This window comes from Scomber scombrus, chromosome 24 (genome assembly GCF_963691925.1).
Source record: "Scomber scombrus chromosome 24, fScoSco1.1, whole genome shotgun sequence".
In the NCBI taxonomy this organism is placed as follows: Eukaryota; Metazoa; Chordata; class Actinopteri; order Scombriformes; family Scombridae; genus Scomber; species Scomber scombrus.
The window spans coordinates 3889899-3908783 of record NC_084993.1 but is presented as its reverse complement, the minus strand read 5'-3'; the positions used below and the strand labels follow the sequence as shown (position 1 = coordinate 3908783).

General features: G+C 38.6%; 1 protein-coding gene across 1 annotated transcript; it reads right to left on the bottom strand.

The window, feature by feature from the left end:
• Window positions 1-10540: 10540 nt before the first annotated feature.
• Window positions 10541-11182, bottom strand: LOC133976285 (ADP-ribosylation factor-like protein 4C). The gene has a single exon (XM_062414450.1). It carries the CDS (start codon window positions 11123-11125, stop codon window positions 10541-10543), a length of 585 nt encoding a protein of 194 aa, XP_062270434.1. The 5' UTR covers window positions 11126-11182.
• Window positions 11183-18885: the final 7703 nt, after the last annotated feature.

The window sequence follows — 18885 nt, the reverse complement described above, 5'->3', positions numbered from 1 at the left end:
ATACATATGGGGGAAAAAATCATAACTACGATGTAATTTGATGCTTATTGTACCTTGGAAGTATTTTAGTCTTATAGTAGTTCTCAGATCTTTACACTGGCTTCCTGTCTGTCAAATAACAGATTTTAAAATACTACTGTTGGTTTTCGAAGCTCTAAAATACATTTCAGATCTGCTGCTACATAATGAATCATCCAAACCTCTCAGGTGGTCCGGGTCACATCTGCTTTCTGTCCCACAAAGTCAAAACTACACCAAGAGAAGCAGCATTCAGTTTTTATGCTCCACATATCAGAACAAACTCCCAGAAAATCCAAATTTTAGGGTTGATATCTCACAATGCACTATAACCTTATATTCTCCTGTTTCTATCTGTCTTTACTCTATTTTAGCTTAATTTGATTTCCAATTAAACACTTTTAATTGTGCTTAAATGTCTTTTTATTTTGCCATGTGTTGCTTTTATATCCTGTCTTGTTTTTTGTAAAGGACCTTTGAATTACCTTGTTCTTGAACAAGGGCTTTAACAAATGAGACTAAAGCTTTCTATAATTAAATCATTATTTCATATAACATGCAGGCTTACCTCAGTTTTGTAACTTTGACCATGTTTAACATTATAAACAGTAAAATAACACAAAAAGCATGATATGTCCCCTTTAACACGTGAACAGCATTTAAATGTAATGATTGAAAACAGTAATTGAAACTATTTATATACATCAGGGCAGTTAAATGTACTGTATACACGCATCATAGATTATAAAAGTGGTTGTCCGATGAATATAGTGAAGCTGATTTTCTACATGTGTGTATAAAGTACAGCAAACAATCTTGTCACGTACGTTTGTGTGTATTTGTGCACTATGACAGACATGCAGGAGTTTGTTTTTCCATATCCGGCACATATGCGTCAGGCGACTATCTTCTGTCATCATCTGAAATAAATAAATCTAACGTTGAAATGCTTTCTCCCCTCTCCCCTCTCTCATTCTTCCTCTTTAACTTTCCATTACAGATTCTGTGACGTTTTGGTCCGACTCTCTTTAACCCCTCTCTCTGCTCTGATCTTGCCCTCCTTCTGGATTTTTGTGCATTTTCTACAGTTTCCAGTTTAATACCTGAAACATAAACCAGTAAACTGAGGTCTAGCGGTGTATTTTTGGCCTCAAGAGTGTCACAGAGGAGAGCAGAGTTAAGAGGCACCCTGAGCCTCTTAGAGCAGCGCTGCCAAAGTTTTCAGCCACATTTGATGGGCGGTGGGAGATAATTTCACCTCTTTTAAGTACAGCTTATGGGGCCAAGTGAGGAAACTACCACTTTTATTTACTTACTTGGCAATTAAAAGCAGAACGAGGAGTTATGTGAAGGGGGGAAAATGTTCCGAGTAATTGGAAAAAGTTGTACGAAACGCTGCAATGACAGTCATCGTTTGCCTCAACCTACAATTAGTCGCCTTAAATTGAGGAATCTACTCAGCACCGTCCTGCCAATGAGATTAATGATTATTGCAACTGTTTTCATATGTTCCTCCTCTATGTTTGCTCGTCTTTCCTCCTCCTCCCGTCCTCTCTTGTCTCTCAGGCATGTCTTACTGGACCAGCACCCGTCCTAAAACCACTGTTTCCCTGGCTGTCGGTGCCATTTCCTGCAGTTTCTGGATCTGTTTCCCCATCTTGCAGAAGTTAAAGCCTCACCTCGTCTATCTTTCTCTTTCCATCTCTCTCTCTCTGAATGATGTCTTTATTATACTCTCTCCTGTGTGAGTAATTTCTTTTCTCTCACCATGTTGTAGTCTGGTCTCCACGGCGATGGACGTTGCGTGGCTCAAGTCCTATTCTGTTTCAAAAGGCGCCTAGAAGCTGCTTGACATTCCTCACATGGTAACCTCCTTTGTAATTATCAACATTTTCATAAGTAATTTTAATTTAATGACATTATTTTTTCTCAGTAACTGTAACAGATTAGTTACATTTACTCCCCAACTCTGATCATATATTATTAATCCATTATAATATTGTTATCCTGTTCAACACTGTTTTTCTCCATCTATTGCACCTCTGTTGCTCTAATGACAGTGGATGTTGTATTGCTGTACTGACTGTTGAGAAAAAAGGCATGATTTGTTATGTTGGGCAAATAAAACTGACTTGACTTGAATTTAAATACAGTATATTGTCATATTTACAAGTGATATTTAAAGTATTGCACCATGTTAATCTTTTCTAAGCTAAAAGAGACGAAACAGAAAGTCGACTCTGCAGTTATGTTGAAGCAAATTAAAGCCTTTAACCTGCCTGAGGTGGATTTGCTCCATATTTCCACCCTAGAACACAACAACTACCCAACAAAAACCTTTTCTTACAGCATTCATTTTGTCATTATTTACGACCAAAGTAACTTGAATGCGTGACCCATTTACAAGATGAGAGTTTGGAAGAGTTTGGAGCTTCAGGGGGGGAGGCAGCATCTGTTCAACCAAAGTTTGAATGTGTGGCTTGAATGGCTAAAAGATTTAAAAAGAAGAATAAAAAAAAATCCATGCAAAGTGCAATTTATTGTTGCTGCAAGGTTTAAGGTTATTTTGCTTTCTTCTGAAGAAAACACACAGTGGAGTCTTCAGTAGTTGGATTAACCTTCACATTCTGGCTCTATACCAAACTTATGAATCATAAATCTATTTAATAATGAGGATAAATGGTTAATTAACCCTTAATGAAGCTTTGAGAGAGCAGACAGAGTGTATTCTTTAGGTTTATTAAGAAAAAAGATTCAAAATCCATCTATATTTTGGTCCTGTGTTATTTAAAGAGGACAACAAACAGTCACCACAATTGAAGTAGATGTTATGAAGTGTTAAGAATGAATTTGTGAATAAATATGTGTGGCAGTGGCACAAAAAAGGAGCAGCGTTTATGGTGTTTTACACTCTCAAATGTAAAAATGAGTCAAATTTGACTTGAAAAGTTTTAAAAATGTAAAATTTGGCGTAAAACAATCTTCTGAGAAGCATGACTGTCTTAAAAGGAAAAAGCCCAAAAAAAAAAATCATTTGAATTTATCATTTGGGGATCTGGGGTTGGATAATCTGGCCAATAGTTGGGTGAATGTGCTTGTTTTAGATATAAATTTGATCTAGAAAGGTTAAAATCTCTGAAAATAAAGTTAAAATAGTGACCGGCAGATGACTTCTGACATGGAGTCAGTTTATTTCTGTCCAATGGTCTCCCAGCATCCTCTCCCACCCTCTGGATTACAGAGGTGAGCTGTGGGTAATTTAACATGTTAATGACACGCTTCACTAAACAGCTGTCATTAAAGTTTTAAATCTACTACTCCGCTTTTTCTAATTTTTTTCTCAGTTTTTAACACTCCCATCTGCCTTTTCTATCTTAATCCCAGTTTGGATTTTAACCTTATTTATTGCTGAGAAGTCATATTGGTAGATTAACTGTGAATTAAACCACATCAAAGCAGCACAGAAGACACACTGGCTCTATCTAACACTGACCCACAAATTTCTAACAATGTGGTATTTTAAAGGACGATTCCAGTTTGCCTCAGTATCTGCATTCAGATGTCTTTAATGTGTGTGCGACGTGCGTGTGGGTGTGTGTGTGTGTGTGCGTGCGCGCTACACATGAAATAAATTGGCTCTGACAGCAGCATAAGAGAGAATCAGAGCATCGCTGCCACCTACACAGAAGACACACATCTGAGCAGGACTCTCTTATTTCAGAAGGAGGCGACGCAAAAATCTAATTCATTAAAAATGAGCGATATAACGAGAGATTTGTGTTTTGATGTTCAACCATCAAATATTATGGCAGGATTTTTTTTTTTGGGGGGGGGGGTATTGGTTGCTTATGACAGGAATGAATGACACCATGTTATGTTATACTATGTTATGCTTCCGTTTTAATTAGAAATAATGTAACTATACCATGCTAATATTATATAAGAAACACCATTAACATAGCTTAGTAAGATGTTTAAATGTAATTTTAGTGGCCAGACCTGAAATACCTGACCATCTTGACTTGCAATTTTCTTATGACTCAGACTTTTACTTTGTCCTGACTCAAAAAACTTAAAAACATATTTTATGTATTTCAGCTTTAAAATCCCCCAATTCAAGATGAAATGACTGCATACAATCCCTTCATCTCTCTCTTCCTTCCTCCCCCTCTCACACTCCCAGCCTGTAAATAAAAAGGATAAAATAATGAGCCGTGTTTCAAACGAAGCCTCGGCCGTGACGTCAGCAGTGACTCTCGGTTCACCCCAGCACGCTGCTGGCAAGAAGAAAACACAGCCGGATTAGCCTCCACCTGAACCACAGCAAACCCCCGAAGACGCCCCACGCTGAGAGTGTGAATGAGAGACGATCAGCACATGGGTGGAATCTGCATCTTAAGAGGAAGACTTCATTTGCAAAGTGGTATTGATCGATTTTGGACAGAAGAGCTGAAACTGTGATGTATTCAGACTTCAGGATGAATTGCATTTGTATGTGATGACAGTGTTGTGGTGCAGATCATCATAACAGAATAGAGATTACAAGACTGAACCCAGAATGTAGAATAACTCAAATCTGAGCATTCAAAGCTTATAAAGAGCAAAACAGTTCTTACAAAAAACAGGGCTAGAGTACAGAAAGACCGGGATCAGAGCTTAGAAATTTCAAGACCGGAGAAACCAGGGTGTTCTACATGAAGTCTACTCTTTAGAAAGACTGAGACCAAAGCTTGGATAGATCAAACTAATGCCTGAGAACTGAAAGGCCAAGACCAAAGCTTAGAAAGACCTAAAGAAAGGAGGAGAACCAGAGTTTAGAAGGATTTTAAGCAGAGCGTCTAAAGACCAAGACAAGTACTCACAAGATTAAAAGACTCTTACGATGGTTTAAACTTACTAAATTTCACATTATGTGTCAGATTGTACAATGAATGTAGTGTAAATCATAGTTATTTTTCATTTCATAACAATCATTTTGGTTTTTGTGATTCATGGATGTACTGAAGTGCGTTTTTTCCCTAAACTTTCTTCTAAAAACTGCAGTTACAAAATGTCAAAATGTTCATGTTGGATTTGTTTGTTAACTTCAAATTGGTCGTCGGTGGACCAGTAGGACATTATTTTGGGTAAATAACCTCTAAAATGTTCCCACAATTGTCAGTTTCCATCGCAGACAGCTCAAAGTGTTAAAGGGCGCTGCTCGATGTCTTCTTGGATCCATATTCTTCATGTTTGCTTCAATTTTATTACCATTATTTCAGTCTATTCTGTACACACAATATTTATTTTTTCCCCTATTAAAGGCGTGTTAAAGAGTTTCCCTTATCTGAACCAAAGTCTAAAGATACTGTAGGAGGTTTTGTACAGATTGCTAAGGCCTTTGAATTGGAAAGACCAAAACAAAAAGGTGAGGCGAGAAATCTTGAAAGACTGAAATCAGAGCAGCTTCATTGTCTGAGAAATGCAAACAGCTTTTTCTCAGGTGGCTCCTGATAACCTTTAAAGCCTCTGTTGACTCAACACGAGCTGCCTTTCCCAACATTAAACAATAAACTGGGCTTATGTAACAGGGTGGACTCAATAATACAGATAAGGTGTCGGATTTTGGTCTATTTGATAATCTTCTCGAGGAAAATATTCACACGTTTTGTGTTTTTTGCAAGGTTTTCCATTTATGTTGATTGAGCTGGAGTTTTTTAAGAGGCAGCATCCAGTGGACATTGGTGGTACTGCAGTTTAGGACACAACGAGACAAACAGGCAAACAGATGTGGCTGGTTTCTTTTACCATTGCTATTTTTGAGGAAGTTTCATTTTTTAAACTGAAAACTGCTGCTTTCGAGTACTGAATAAATAAACAGGATTAATTGTCGTCTAAAAATGTCATTGTTTTGCTAGATAGATAACCTTCAACAAACGCACTTTGGTTAATCATTGGTGCATAATGTCCCCACATATTTTTCTTTTTACGATATTAAGTACAGATGTCGTCAAATTGTAGTTTCTTGTTCTACTCAGAAATACATTTTTTCCCCAATTACATAGGTTCAGGGTTTTTAAAAAGTACAATAATCACACTCTTGCATTAAAAAAAAAAAGAAGCATTATACGTTGTTCCAGTTCTGCAGTGTTCAAAGCTTCTGCATGCTCAGCAGAAACGTGACAAGCCTCCATTTCGATTGGCGAGGGTGGAAGTGTGAGGGATTAGCATGCAGGAGAATACACAGATAAAACATAAAATCCCATTCATGGCCACCCACAGAAACACATAAAGAATCAGTTGAAACCTCTTACGCTCTGTCAGAGGTTTAAAAAAGGAAACAGAGGATATACTGTGATTATTGTAGGGTTTGTGGCGCATTTCGGTACAAAAACTGGGCTCTGGAGTGTAAAGGAGCTAAATGAATTTGATGATGGGTTGGAAAGTGATTGATAAATTAGAAAAGAAGAAAAAATATTACTTCTAGACATATTATGTTAGGTTCTTTCATACCATGATATTTTTATTTTTTCAGGCCTCTAAAAACTATTCAAATGAAACAATCTGAGAAGCAAACCTTATTCTTTGAATTGCTTACAGCTCCTATGCACATGTTAACGAAGTGGCAACCTCTGGGGCTCAAAACTGAAGCCCAACCTGGAAGTGCCAAAAACTGCAGTTCCTTCAATAGCCACTTGAGGTTGGCTCCAAAAACGAGTCAATCCCCATAAAACTGATTTTCGTGTCTAATTTCCTTGTTCATGACAACTTGGGTGTGATTTTTTATATTACGCACCCATGTCAATTTTATTAATGCTTAAATTTAGGCATAATTAAGGACATGGCTGCTTTGAGTGACAGGTGCTACCATGGCGACAACGTTGGTTAGATCAATTAACTATGGCATAACCCCAGATTCACAGATTGAGGACGTAACGGTCGCATGACAGTCAGTTTTCTGTTCTTGTAACATTTTGGTTGCCTAAAAAGCAAGTTGTGTACCAAACATTTTTGTTGTTGTTCTGACTTGAGGGGATATTCACGAGAAATAATTTTTCCAATTATTCCAACACCACACGAATGTCACATCACACCATATTGTTTGGTATTTAGCTACTGGGAGTTTCCTGTCATGATTAAAGCTTTGAGGACCAATTACGAACCAGAGAACACACAAGATCAATTACAAAGAGTTTAATCCCAAAAATACTTCTTTCTTCTTTCTTTTTTTCCCATTTTGGCATGTAATACATTGTTTGGTCTTGCTGTATCTTGGCTGTAACATTATACCATGTAATTTACATCGTAATCGGAAGGTGCGGCTGTCATGCAATGTTGAACACAGCTCGACTGATCACTGGAGGAGGAGGAGGATGCTACGTTCATGTTGGATAAACATTGAAAATATGATATTCTGACTACCGCCCGTTGGTAATTACAAGTACAACGTGTACATTTTTGCAGCCTTCCAAGATACCTTCAAAAACATTCAACTTTACTTAAGACATTTAAGTAACATACTGCAGTTAATTATGCATCTTTTTCTGATTTGAACGCAGCATGAAGCCAACAGTCCATGTGAGACATTCAACAGTCCTGTCAGTTAGGACCAAAGCTAAGACAAAAATGCTAATCTCATATATTCTGCAAGCTATCAATCATGTGTAATGTGTGTAGTTAAATGGGTAAAGCAAGATGTTAATACTGTCAGAGTTAAGGGTTGACTAATTTCATTAAAAAAACCTCCCCCACACAGCATGAACGTTTGATTAAATATCTCTCAATAAGAGGGAGAAAAAAAGTCACTTTTTAGAAGCAGCTGAACAGGTTCCAGCCTGTCAATTTGTTTCACTACATCGTGGTTACAGGAAGACACTTCGCTCCTCGTCTTTTCTGTCCTGTCGCTACCAGCAGATCAATGTAATGTGGGATGCACTCATAACACCTTTTCAGAAACTTCAGGGAAAAAGAGATCAGCTTATTTCTTCTACAGAATCGTTACTAGGATCGCCATTTCAATGACCGACTAAATGATTTTGTCTCAAATTGCTCACTCTATGCTGACGACTACATGCTTTGTTGTTGTGAGGAAAATAATAAAGTACTGGATACTTTTGGGGTTGTGCACAATGCATGATAACAGGCGGCATTTTGTTAATGATCATTTGTTTGGTAGCCTCAATAGTGGATTATAAAGGGAACAGCAGTGGTGGAATTCAATAGGGCTGCAACTAATGATTATTTTCTTGATTTATTGTTCAGTCAATATATTTTGAGAAAATGGAAAAAAATTAATCTTCTGCCAGTCAACAATACAAAGTACAATTAATTTAGACATTAGACATTAAATCCCATTTGATTTATTGTAAGACATTAAAACATTAAAAAAATCAAGTGAAAGTTAAAGTACTTTTACTTCTGATACTTTAAGTACTTTAACTTAAATCAGCTTTTGAATGCAAGCTATTTATGGGGTATTTTTATACTCCTACTTCCCTTTAGTAAAAATTTGCAGTACTCCTTCCACCACTGCTGAACAATTAATTATTTTTGATGCACGAATGACAGAAATGTGTCTGGCAAGGAAAAAGGAAATAAAGCTGTTATGAGGATTTATGGCTGTGCTGCTAATGTCACACCTCCTTTTCTGGCTCCATTATGAATGTTCAAAGGGAAATTTCGGTGCACAAATAAATAGTCATATCCCTGCACTTAAAAATTAAGCAAAACATTGTTTTTGGCCATCAGAAAAACAGTTATGGCGCAACTTTACAGCATCTGAAAATCTGTTTTTTGCTGCAGTGATGAATCAGTGTAGTTTAGTAAGCTGGACATCACTGTGTGGTTATAGCACAAAATTTGAAACTGCTGTCCAGCCTGGTGTTAAATTACTCTTTATGTGCTGTCTGCGAGTATTTGGCAGCAAATCAGAGCGGCTTTAAATCTGAAGGTTGTAATCGACTGTAACAAATACTGTGTCTGCAATTTTAAATGACTAAACTTGGAAGAAAGGTGTCAAAACCGAGGCTACAAACAGAGAGCTACATGTACGTGCTGTAGATCCGAGGTGAGCAGATAAAATCAATCAGACAAATCTGTGATAAAATCATCAGTTCCCAATCAGAAGCAGACAAACATCTGCTGAGCTCTGTAGAGACAAAATCAGCTGTTCACAGAGCTGAAGACCTACGATAAGGCTTCCAGAGGAGGGGAAACAAAGACGGTTCTCCAGGAAAGACACAACTCAGAAATGTCTAAAATGATTAAAGTCACAACTTTTAGAAAGTTATATTTCAAGATTTGCTGGTTCCTACATCAACATTCTTTCCAACTGTGATTTTGGCAAATACAATACATGTTTTTAAGAGAATTGAGATACTTTTAAGAAACATCAATCTTGTCTTGAGCTCTTTACATCCCAAATGACCGGTCAGCTTTGTTGAGCCACAAACCCTCAAAACTGACAAATATTTCTATGAAGTCCAAACTTTAATGGCTTTAATGAACTCTTAACAAAAGAGTCATGGTTATATTTTATTATTTTTGTTGAATTTTGAATATTTGTTGGATTAACTGACCAGAAGTGTTGTCTCTAAAATGTCTAAGAATAGTGAATAGTGAGTTTAAAGTGACATTTTTAAGTTTCTTCTTTCTGTCCGACAGCCAAAAACCCAAATACTTTAAGTTTACCATCAAAACAGTTGCTGATTAATTTGCTGTGAGTTGACTATAATAGCTGCAGCTCTACATTTTACTTATTGTTTCACCTCAAAGTGGCAGAGAGGATGTTAAAGGAGACAGACGGAGAGAGTTGTGTCTTTCCAAGGGGATTCGTCTTCGTTGTAATGCCACCTCGCAGCTCTAAACACCAGCCTGTGCATCCCACATCACATTCATTTAACAGTCTCACATCTGTGCACAGCACAACACAGCAGCAACAGGGAACTCTGCCAGTAGATCCATATACAATTTATAAAAACATCTCAGCTTTACTGGAGGCATCCCCAGTGAAACAGTCCTATTAATATTCCTGCAGGGACTTACAGAGGGAGTGCCAGAGTTTATGGAGACACTATCTGCCTGTAAAGAGGGTTAAAACAGTCACCAATAGAGGCAAACCATCAATATTTTCTCACATAAATCTGAGCTTGTAGTGATTTTTTTTATGAGTTTGTATAATTCATGGTTATATTCTACCTATTTCAGTTGTTCTCTGCAAATAAAAAGATTGATAAATGGAGTTTCGGCATGTTTGATGTGACATTATTGGTATTCTTAGCACATGTGGCTTCACTATAAATATATTTCATTATCATATATGGAGACTTGCAATGAGTGTGTGGTAATCAATAAAGATATTTATGCTTCTTTGTGTTTTTTCTTTATATCTGCTATGTATCACTTTAAAATATACCTTGAATCTTCCAGCTTATATTTCTATAGTAGAGGATTTCTTTTTTTATATATATATATATATATATATATATATATATATATATATATATATATATATATATATAGCTTTCTTTTCCAAAATCTGTTATCACTGCCTCTTCTTCTTCTGCTTCAGTGACTTCCTCCTCTTCACTATCATCTCATACAGCTTGTCCATGCCCTCATCCAGCCCCTCTCCTATGATGGCGCAGGCCGGCTGGACGTGGTACGGGGTGGAGGGGCTCAGCTCGGCCAGAGCCAGCTGCCTCTCAATCTCCCCGACATCCAGCGCCCGGGGCAGGTCCTGCTTGTTGGCGATGACCAGCAGCGGCGTCCCCTGGTTCTCTGAGAACCGGGTGATCTTGTGCAGCTCGGTGCGGGCCTCCTCCAGCCTCTCGGCGTCCACGGAGTCCACCACGTACACGATCCCATCTGTGCAGCGGCTGTAGGGCTTCCACAGGGGCCGCAGCTTCTCCTGGCCCCCGACGTCCCAAAAGTGGCAGCTGATGCCCCTGGAGGCCCCCGCGCCGCCCAGTCGGATCCTCTCCGTGTTGAAGCCAATGGTGGGGACAGTGTTGACGAACTCGTTGAATTTCAGCCGGTACAGCACGGTGGTTTTGCCTGCAGAGTCCAACCCGAGCATGACTATGTGCAAGGACTGGAAGGCAGCCAAATTGGAGAAACTATTCCCCATCTTGCAGGCTGGGAAGGAGGAAGAGCATGCACTCCCACAGTCCCCAGCAGCGAGAGATATCACCGCAGGAGATGTCTAAATGTCCCAGGAGGGATCCATAACGGGTGATTCCCCCGGTGAGAGTCAAAGCGTGAGGTCAGGAGAAGAAAAAAAAAAAACACGCAGAGACGCCTGATTATCGCCTCTCCTGTTCAGCAGATGTGGAGGGCGCAGCCTCTGGTTGCGCGAAGGCACTCCGGCAGCCAGACAAGCCGCAGCATCCCTGGACTCACTCCAGCAGCACCAGGCGTCCAGAAACAGTCAAATCATCACACATCCACGCTCTCCAAAATGCGCAAATTACGCGTGGCCGAGTGTCACATCATGTATCTGTCTCTGTGTCTGAGCGTGTGTCCAAGTGCGCAGCAGCTGCTTTCATGTACCAACACACACACGCATGCACACACACCAGCGTATGGTGTGTGACGCGTGGATCAGCCTATAAACGTTGCCATGTATAGATGTGTCAAGTTGCAGTAGAAAATGACAAAATGAGATTTCCGGTTTGCCTTTAAAGATAAAAGCCTCACGTTTGATCATAAAGCACAGCAGAACTCAGGTCAAACATGCTTTTATTTTGTATTTGGCTGCAGTGTTTCCTCTGCGCACAAAGCTGCCTGAGCTGCTGCAAGTCTGACACCCAGAGGTGAAGCATGGAAATATTTCTCACGTTATTTTCCTGCTTCACTTGTGCAGTTTAACATGTCCAATATGCTCAATAGATAGATATTATATAAGTATGATATATTCCAGTTATAATATTAATAATTCAATTCAATTCAATTTCACTCATCTTATCAATCCATCTACACACAACTAGCAGCCTACTATGAGATACAAATATGTAGCTTATAATACATTTAAATAACAATCTGTCTATGGTATTATATTGTAATATATATTATATTTGCACAATATTAAATAGAAATAAGATAAGGATTGACAAATGTATATATATGCACCCTCATATATGACTCCAGTGCTTTTGATAGATAGATAGATAGATAGATAGATAGATAGATAGATAGATAGATAGATAGATAGATAGATAGATAGATAGATAGATAGATAGATAGATAGATAGATATTAAAACACACACCTTAAATGTCTTGTATGCTGGTTTGGTGTTACCTTTCAGTAGAGAGACCTATAAAGACAGTTCATAACATAACACTATATTATTTATACAGACTTCAATACAGTTTTATCACAGTAAAAAAAAGGTTTCACAGGGTTAAATTAGAAAGAAAACAATACAATTAGTCCTAAATGCATTTATGCAACAAGCATGCTTTTAAAAAATGGTTAGCATGAATCTAGTACACCTGATTTATATTAAATAAGCTAAAACATGCATTCAAAGAACTGTAATATAACTACCACTAGATGGCAGCACAACATTTGACAACAGGAGGAGATTTTCTGCTACTCACAGGAGAATGAACAGCAACAGAGAGATGAGTGTAGTGATGTATAACCTTCAAAATCAAGTTAGTTGGAGTGAAGCTTCAGCAAAATACACTTAAACCACCTTTAATGATCAGACATGTCAGCAGGCTCCACCCACACAGGTGTTCCCTGTTTTAGCTGATTAGTTCAGGACTGTGTGGGCGGTTGAAATGAGGGTTGACTGACAGTTTCCTGACTTTCATTTGACTCTGAGTGTATTTAAAATTATGCAAATTTAACCTGTAATGAGCTCTGCACCTCTGTGGCTTTGCAGCAATCTGTTTTAAAACAACTTTCAGGAGCCCAAATGAATATTAAAGCTGTTTTTCTGAAGCTTCAGTCGCCCAAAATGAGTCAAATCTTCATCTTCTATGTTTCAACTTTACAGCTCAACAGGGAAACACTAAGAGGGAATTTGATGCTAAAAAGTCTGTAAATGTGTCAGATATCACTTGATATGACTAATTCAGACTGATGAAGCCTCATATAAGCATTTTGTAGGGGATCTTGTTTTAAGATAGTCTTTTAAAAACACAAATCTGCCCTTTAAGCTGTAAAAGTTAAAGCCAGCAGACAACACACACAAAGTGTAAGAAGGCAGTTCCACAACCTGAGTCATCAAGAACACACTAATTGTTCTCGTTGCCCTCCTCCTCCATTGATTTACCTTCTAATGAGAGTGTGTGAAATCAATGAAACGAATTATAAAATAGGGTGTGGCTGCTTGCCACCTCGCACGCATGCACACACACACACACACACATAGAGTTTGCTGAGTTTGCGTATAGGTAGGGCAACTTTATCTGTATAGCACATTTCAACAACAAGGCAATTAAAAACAAAAGGACACCAAGACAAATTTCAAAATCAACAAAAAGCAATATAAAAAGACATTTATATGCAATTAAAAAGTGTTAAATTGGAAATTAAAATAAGCTACAATAGAATAAGAGAGTGCAGTGTAGTTCATTATCAGGACATTGCATTGACTTCCAATCATTGTGAGCAGACTAACCTCAACTAGGATATCAGATTACGTTTTCCTCATTAGGGTCCCCATGAGGACTACTAGGCCCGAAAAGGGGTAACAAAAACATGCATGTACACACAAACAAGCAAGTTTACTTAAATCACTTTTAGGGTATTTACATAGACTTACATTAGATTCAGCTTTTGTCCCGAATTGCCAGTCAACGTCCTCGGTCTTAAGTTTTGGTGTGTGTCCCTGAAAGTGACTAAAGTCCTGCCTATAAACAACCTGACTTTGTAAGAACACAACTCACTCTAACTGCACTTTTCTGTCTCGCTCCCACCTCCCAGACAGTCTCCTCATCCATAAAACAAGAGCCTCCCTTGCTAATTTACCTATAATTTATTCCACCGTCTCCTTGCTGTCCCTCAGGTAACAGACGACGAGCTGCAGCCTGGTGTTTGGAAAGGTTAAAAGTACAAAAAGAATGAAAGGAAACATACTTCTTTCCAAGTGAAAATGAGAAAAACTGCCATGATGTGTGATTTATAACAGAGCAGAGGTGTTAATCAGTCCAGCTTCAATCAGAAACGTCCAGTCACCTCTCTGGAAATTGAGTTTTTTGTAAGGTTAAGCTGTCTACTTTCTTCTCTTTTTTACAATTAATCACTTTAAACTTATTTTTTTTCATTTAACTGATGAAGAGGAGAGTTAAAAGTTCAGTTTAGATAGCACCAAATCATAACAGAAGTAATCTCAAGGCACTTTTTAAATAGAGCGTAAATATTATATAATTTACACAGACCCAACATTCCCCCGTGAGCAGCACTCAGTGAGAGTTGTGATGAAAAAACTCCCCTTTAACAGGAAGAAACCTCAAGCAGAACCGGACTCTAGGTGGGCGACCATCTGCCTTTCTGCCTCAGCCTCGTTGGGGTTGAGAGAGAAAACAACAGGAGGGAAGAGGAGAGAAAGCATAAAACTAGAGGAGAGAGAACATGCCAGGTTAATAACATGCATCAATGGTACATAAATGCATACAGATGAAGAGGGGGAGAGGAGCTCAATGCATCACGGGAAGTTTCTTAGCAGTCTAGGCCTATTGCAGCAAAACTAGGGGCTGGTCCAAGACAAGCCTGGCCGGCCCTAACTATAAGCTTTATCAAAAAGGAAAGTTTTAAGCCTACTCCTAAACATAGAGAGGCTGTCTGCCCCCCGGACCCAATCTGGAAGATGGTTCCACAAGAGCGGAGCCTGATAACTGAAAGCTCTGCCTCCCATTCTACTTTTAGACATACTAGGAACCACAAGTGGGCCTTCATGCAGTGTCCTAGTAGGTTCATAAGGTTCTATGAGCTCTTTAAGATGTGATGGAGCCTGACCATTAAGAGCTTTGAAAGTGAGGAAAAGGATTTTAAAATCTATTCTGGATTTTACAGGAAGACAATGCTAAAACTGCAAAACTAAAACTGGAGAAATATGATCTCTCTTTCTAGCAGTATTCTGGACCAGCTGGAGAGTCTTTAGAGACTTGTTAGGGCAACCTGAAATGTGGGGACTAGATTATATGCATCTTTTTGAGACAGGATTTATGTATTATTACATAAGTGAAAGAGGGCAGGCCATGAAATCTGATTTATGTGGAAGTTAAAGGACATATCCTGATCAAATATAACTCCTAGATTACTTACAGTGGTGCTGGAGGCCAGAGTAATGCCATCCAGAGTGGTTATATCATTAGATAATGTGTTTCTAAGGTGTTCAGGGCCAAGCACAATAACTTCAGTAGCAGAAGGTTGCAGGTCATGCATACTTGGAGTTTAGTTAACTGCTTGGTTTCATCTGGCTTCATTGATACATATAATTGAGTATTGTCTGCATATTAATGAGCGTTTCTGTGTGTAACAATTGTGTGCATGGAGGATTCATCATTAAAGGTTACAAACTGGAATCGATCTGATTAATAGGACTTAAAGCAGCTTAATGCAGTTCCTTAAACGTCGATTAAATGTTCCAGTCTCTGTAATAGGATGTGATGGTTAAAGGTATCGAATGCAACTCTAAGATCTAACAAGACAAGTAGGGAGAGAAGTCCATTGTCTGATGAAATTTCGGTCATTTGTAACTTTCAGCAGTGCTCTCGCGGTGCTATGATGGGCTCTAAATCCTGACTGAAAATCTTAAAATAATCTATTAGTATGTGGAAAGTCACACAACTGATTGGCGACTGCTTTCTCAAGGATCTTAGAGAGAAAGGGTCTATAGTTGTCTAAAACACCTGAATTGAGAGTAGGCTATCATTGGTAAGGTTTTACTTTCTGAAACAGATCCAGAGAAACAAGTTATCCTCTATATGAAGATGTGATAATCAGCATGACTGGGAGGTTTTCATGAGGCTTCCACATGAAGACAGGAAAACATCCCCCCGCAGCTGAAAACCAGACGTGAGAAAAAACAGACAAAGCTGTTATATTTTCCCTTTTTTCCCCTCATCTTTCAAGGGCTCTTTACACTCTCCAGAGCCACAAGGTGAAACCAGCCTGGCCCGCTTCCATACAAAAACTCCTGCAGATGAAACAAACAGACGGCTCAAAGCCTTTTCATCTCACCACCTGTTTTGCATTTTCAAAAGCTGCTCCAAGCAGGCCAATTTGTCCTAGAATTAATGAAGGGAAAGAAAAATTAGTTCTCCTCTCACATCTCTCTTGTCCTGTGATTTCTGTGGACACAAGATCGACTCTTAGATTAAAGAACAATACCTGTGATCCACATAGGGAAGATTTTGTTAAACAACTATGTTAAATCTGCTCATCAAGATTCTAGACGAATCCTCTAAATTGAGCTTTACATGCCAACAAAACATCAAACTCCATGTGTTGTGTGAGGCGATAAGAAAACTCTGCTTTTGCAGCCCCAAAGAAAAACATTTTAGAGAATATTTGAAAATTTCTATCTCCCGACAGTGTGAATTTTTCTTTCTGTGCAACAGGAGGTGAACACAACTGGCTGCACACACAGTTTGAAGCGAAGGTTTTTTATCACTTTAAATTTCTCTCAAATGCTGTGAAGTTGTAAATAAAAAAGGTTTTTAAATGCAGACAACCTTGGTTTAAAGGATGTTAAATACATGGATACATAGAGGATGTGGAGTATACTCACTGATTGCTGGTATGCAGTTATTGACATGCACTTTCAATGCCTGCCTAGAGTGTAATCATTTTTATAATAGCTTCTTCATCTGATGTGCTTTTAATGTGTCTACATGTTCTCTGCTGTACCACAAATTGCCTCTCAGAAGATATTAAAGTTTTCTAAGTCCAAGTCAGCAGTTGTATCCAGGAGACGAGCGGGAATGTCGAGGGTGAGTCATTGAGAGGCAAAGGACGACTGTGTCAAGGTGCCCATCCACTGAAGAAGAATAATTATCTGCTTTAATTAACTCTGTGTGTGTGTGTGTGTGTGTGTGTGTGTGTGGGTGTGTGTGTGTGTGTGTGTGTGTGTGTGTGTGTGTGTGTGCGTGTGTATGTGTGTGTGTGTGTGTGTGTGTGTGTGTGTGTATTTGTGTGTTTGTGTGTGGCACATACAAGGATGGATTTGTGTGCACTCGTGTGTGCATGCATTGGTACATGTGATCCTTTGTGCATTCATGTGAGATATTTGAATATGTTTTCTGTGTGTGTGTGTGTGTGTGTGTGTGTGTGTGTGTGTGTGTGTGTGTGTGTGTGTGTGTGTGTGTGTGTGTGTGTGTGTGTGTGTGTGTGTGTGTGTGTGTGTGTGTGTGTGTGTGTTCCAGGATGACAGCATCGCACAACACTCGACACAGTACACAGTCGGTTAATGAACGCTCTTCTGCAGCTGAGAGAATCGGAGCTGGGGACCCGATTTGCGAATTGCTGGAGGAGATCTGGAGGAAGAATTACTCAACCATTAACTGCATCACTACGGAATCTGCTCTCTTAGATACATCATCAAACATATTATGCACATTTTCGGGTCTGATCGGAGAGACTCTCCCTCTGATTGGCTCTGACCCCGTCATACTCTGATATACTCCTGATACCTAACCCTAACCAATCGGCCCTCAGGTCTCTTCGTCGGACCGCAAATAAGCATGTCAGGGGCATTTAGTTTCTCCTGTTCTGATTGGTCGGCTTCAGGAAGCTTCCTCCAGCTCCGGAGGCTACGTAAAAAACTATAGCAGCAGGATTTCAATTATTTTTCTCACTCTTTCACTCTTTCACCAAAGTCAGCTTCTCAAATCCATCTATACATCTTCAAGCCTGAATCATCTAACATTATAACAGTATAAAAATAGCAAAGAATCACAATGCTGTCTTACTCAGAGTGAAATGGGATGATGGATGCTATTTTCTTCTTTGTACATGCAGTAAAAAGAGAGATTAAGGACAAGTTTAGTCTAGTTTAGAAGGAAGTCTGAAAGCAATGGGGAAGTGTGAGCTTAGCCCCATCACAAGAGGGAAGCATACACCTTCTAAAATCTCTAAAATGTTCTGAATTGCATGCCTTATCTTGTTAATTTAACATTTAAGTAACTTGTTTATATATTGGATAAACGAGGCAACCAAAATACATCCTGGAAAACACATTAGTAGTAGATTTAGGGGTTTGTTTAAGAAAGTAAATGCATGTGAGGAGACACGAGAATATCAATAAAAACAGAATTAAATATATATATTTTTAAATATTCAGCTTTATTCATACCTTCTGAACAGAAACACTGTCACAGGTGATGTGGTGACGCAATTTAAGTGTCAATACTTAATCGGCATTCGGTACAAATATATATATAAACTCCTTCCACACTTTCTGTTCAGATCATTACTCCAAACAGATACAGGGTCACTGCAGCAGTCACAAAAACATATAGAAAAGAAACAAGAAAATACACCAAAGACTGAAAATGAAAGTGTAGAACTCAAGTCAATAAAAGCGTCACAGATGATTGATTATAGTTGCTGAGATCACAAAATCAAAGACAAAAAGCTTGAAAAACACAAATTGGAGACAAAAAGGCTGTTTTAAATACGAATTTGACAAAAACAAGACTATTTGAGATGCTAGTTCTTTATTTTAAAAAAACTAAATAACTGGCCTGATGTGTCTTTAATGAAAATACTGAACCTCCTCATATGGTAAAATATGCAAGATGAAAATAATACTTCAATACTGCATCCTGGAGTTGTCAGAAAGTTAAAAAATATTGAAATGTAAAGGAAAAGTGCTCGATTTTTGTAATGCAAATTTGTCTGATTTTAACATTTTATTGTTGTCAAAATGCAT

What these genes read in the sequence shown, in the direction of transcription:
- LOC133976285 (XM_062414450.1), bottom strand. Translation starts at nt 11,125, where the DNA reads ATGGGGAATAGTTTCTCCAATTTGGCTGCCTTCCAGTCCTTGCACATA.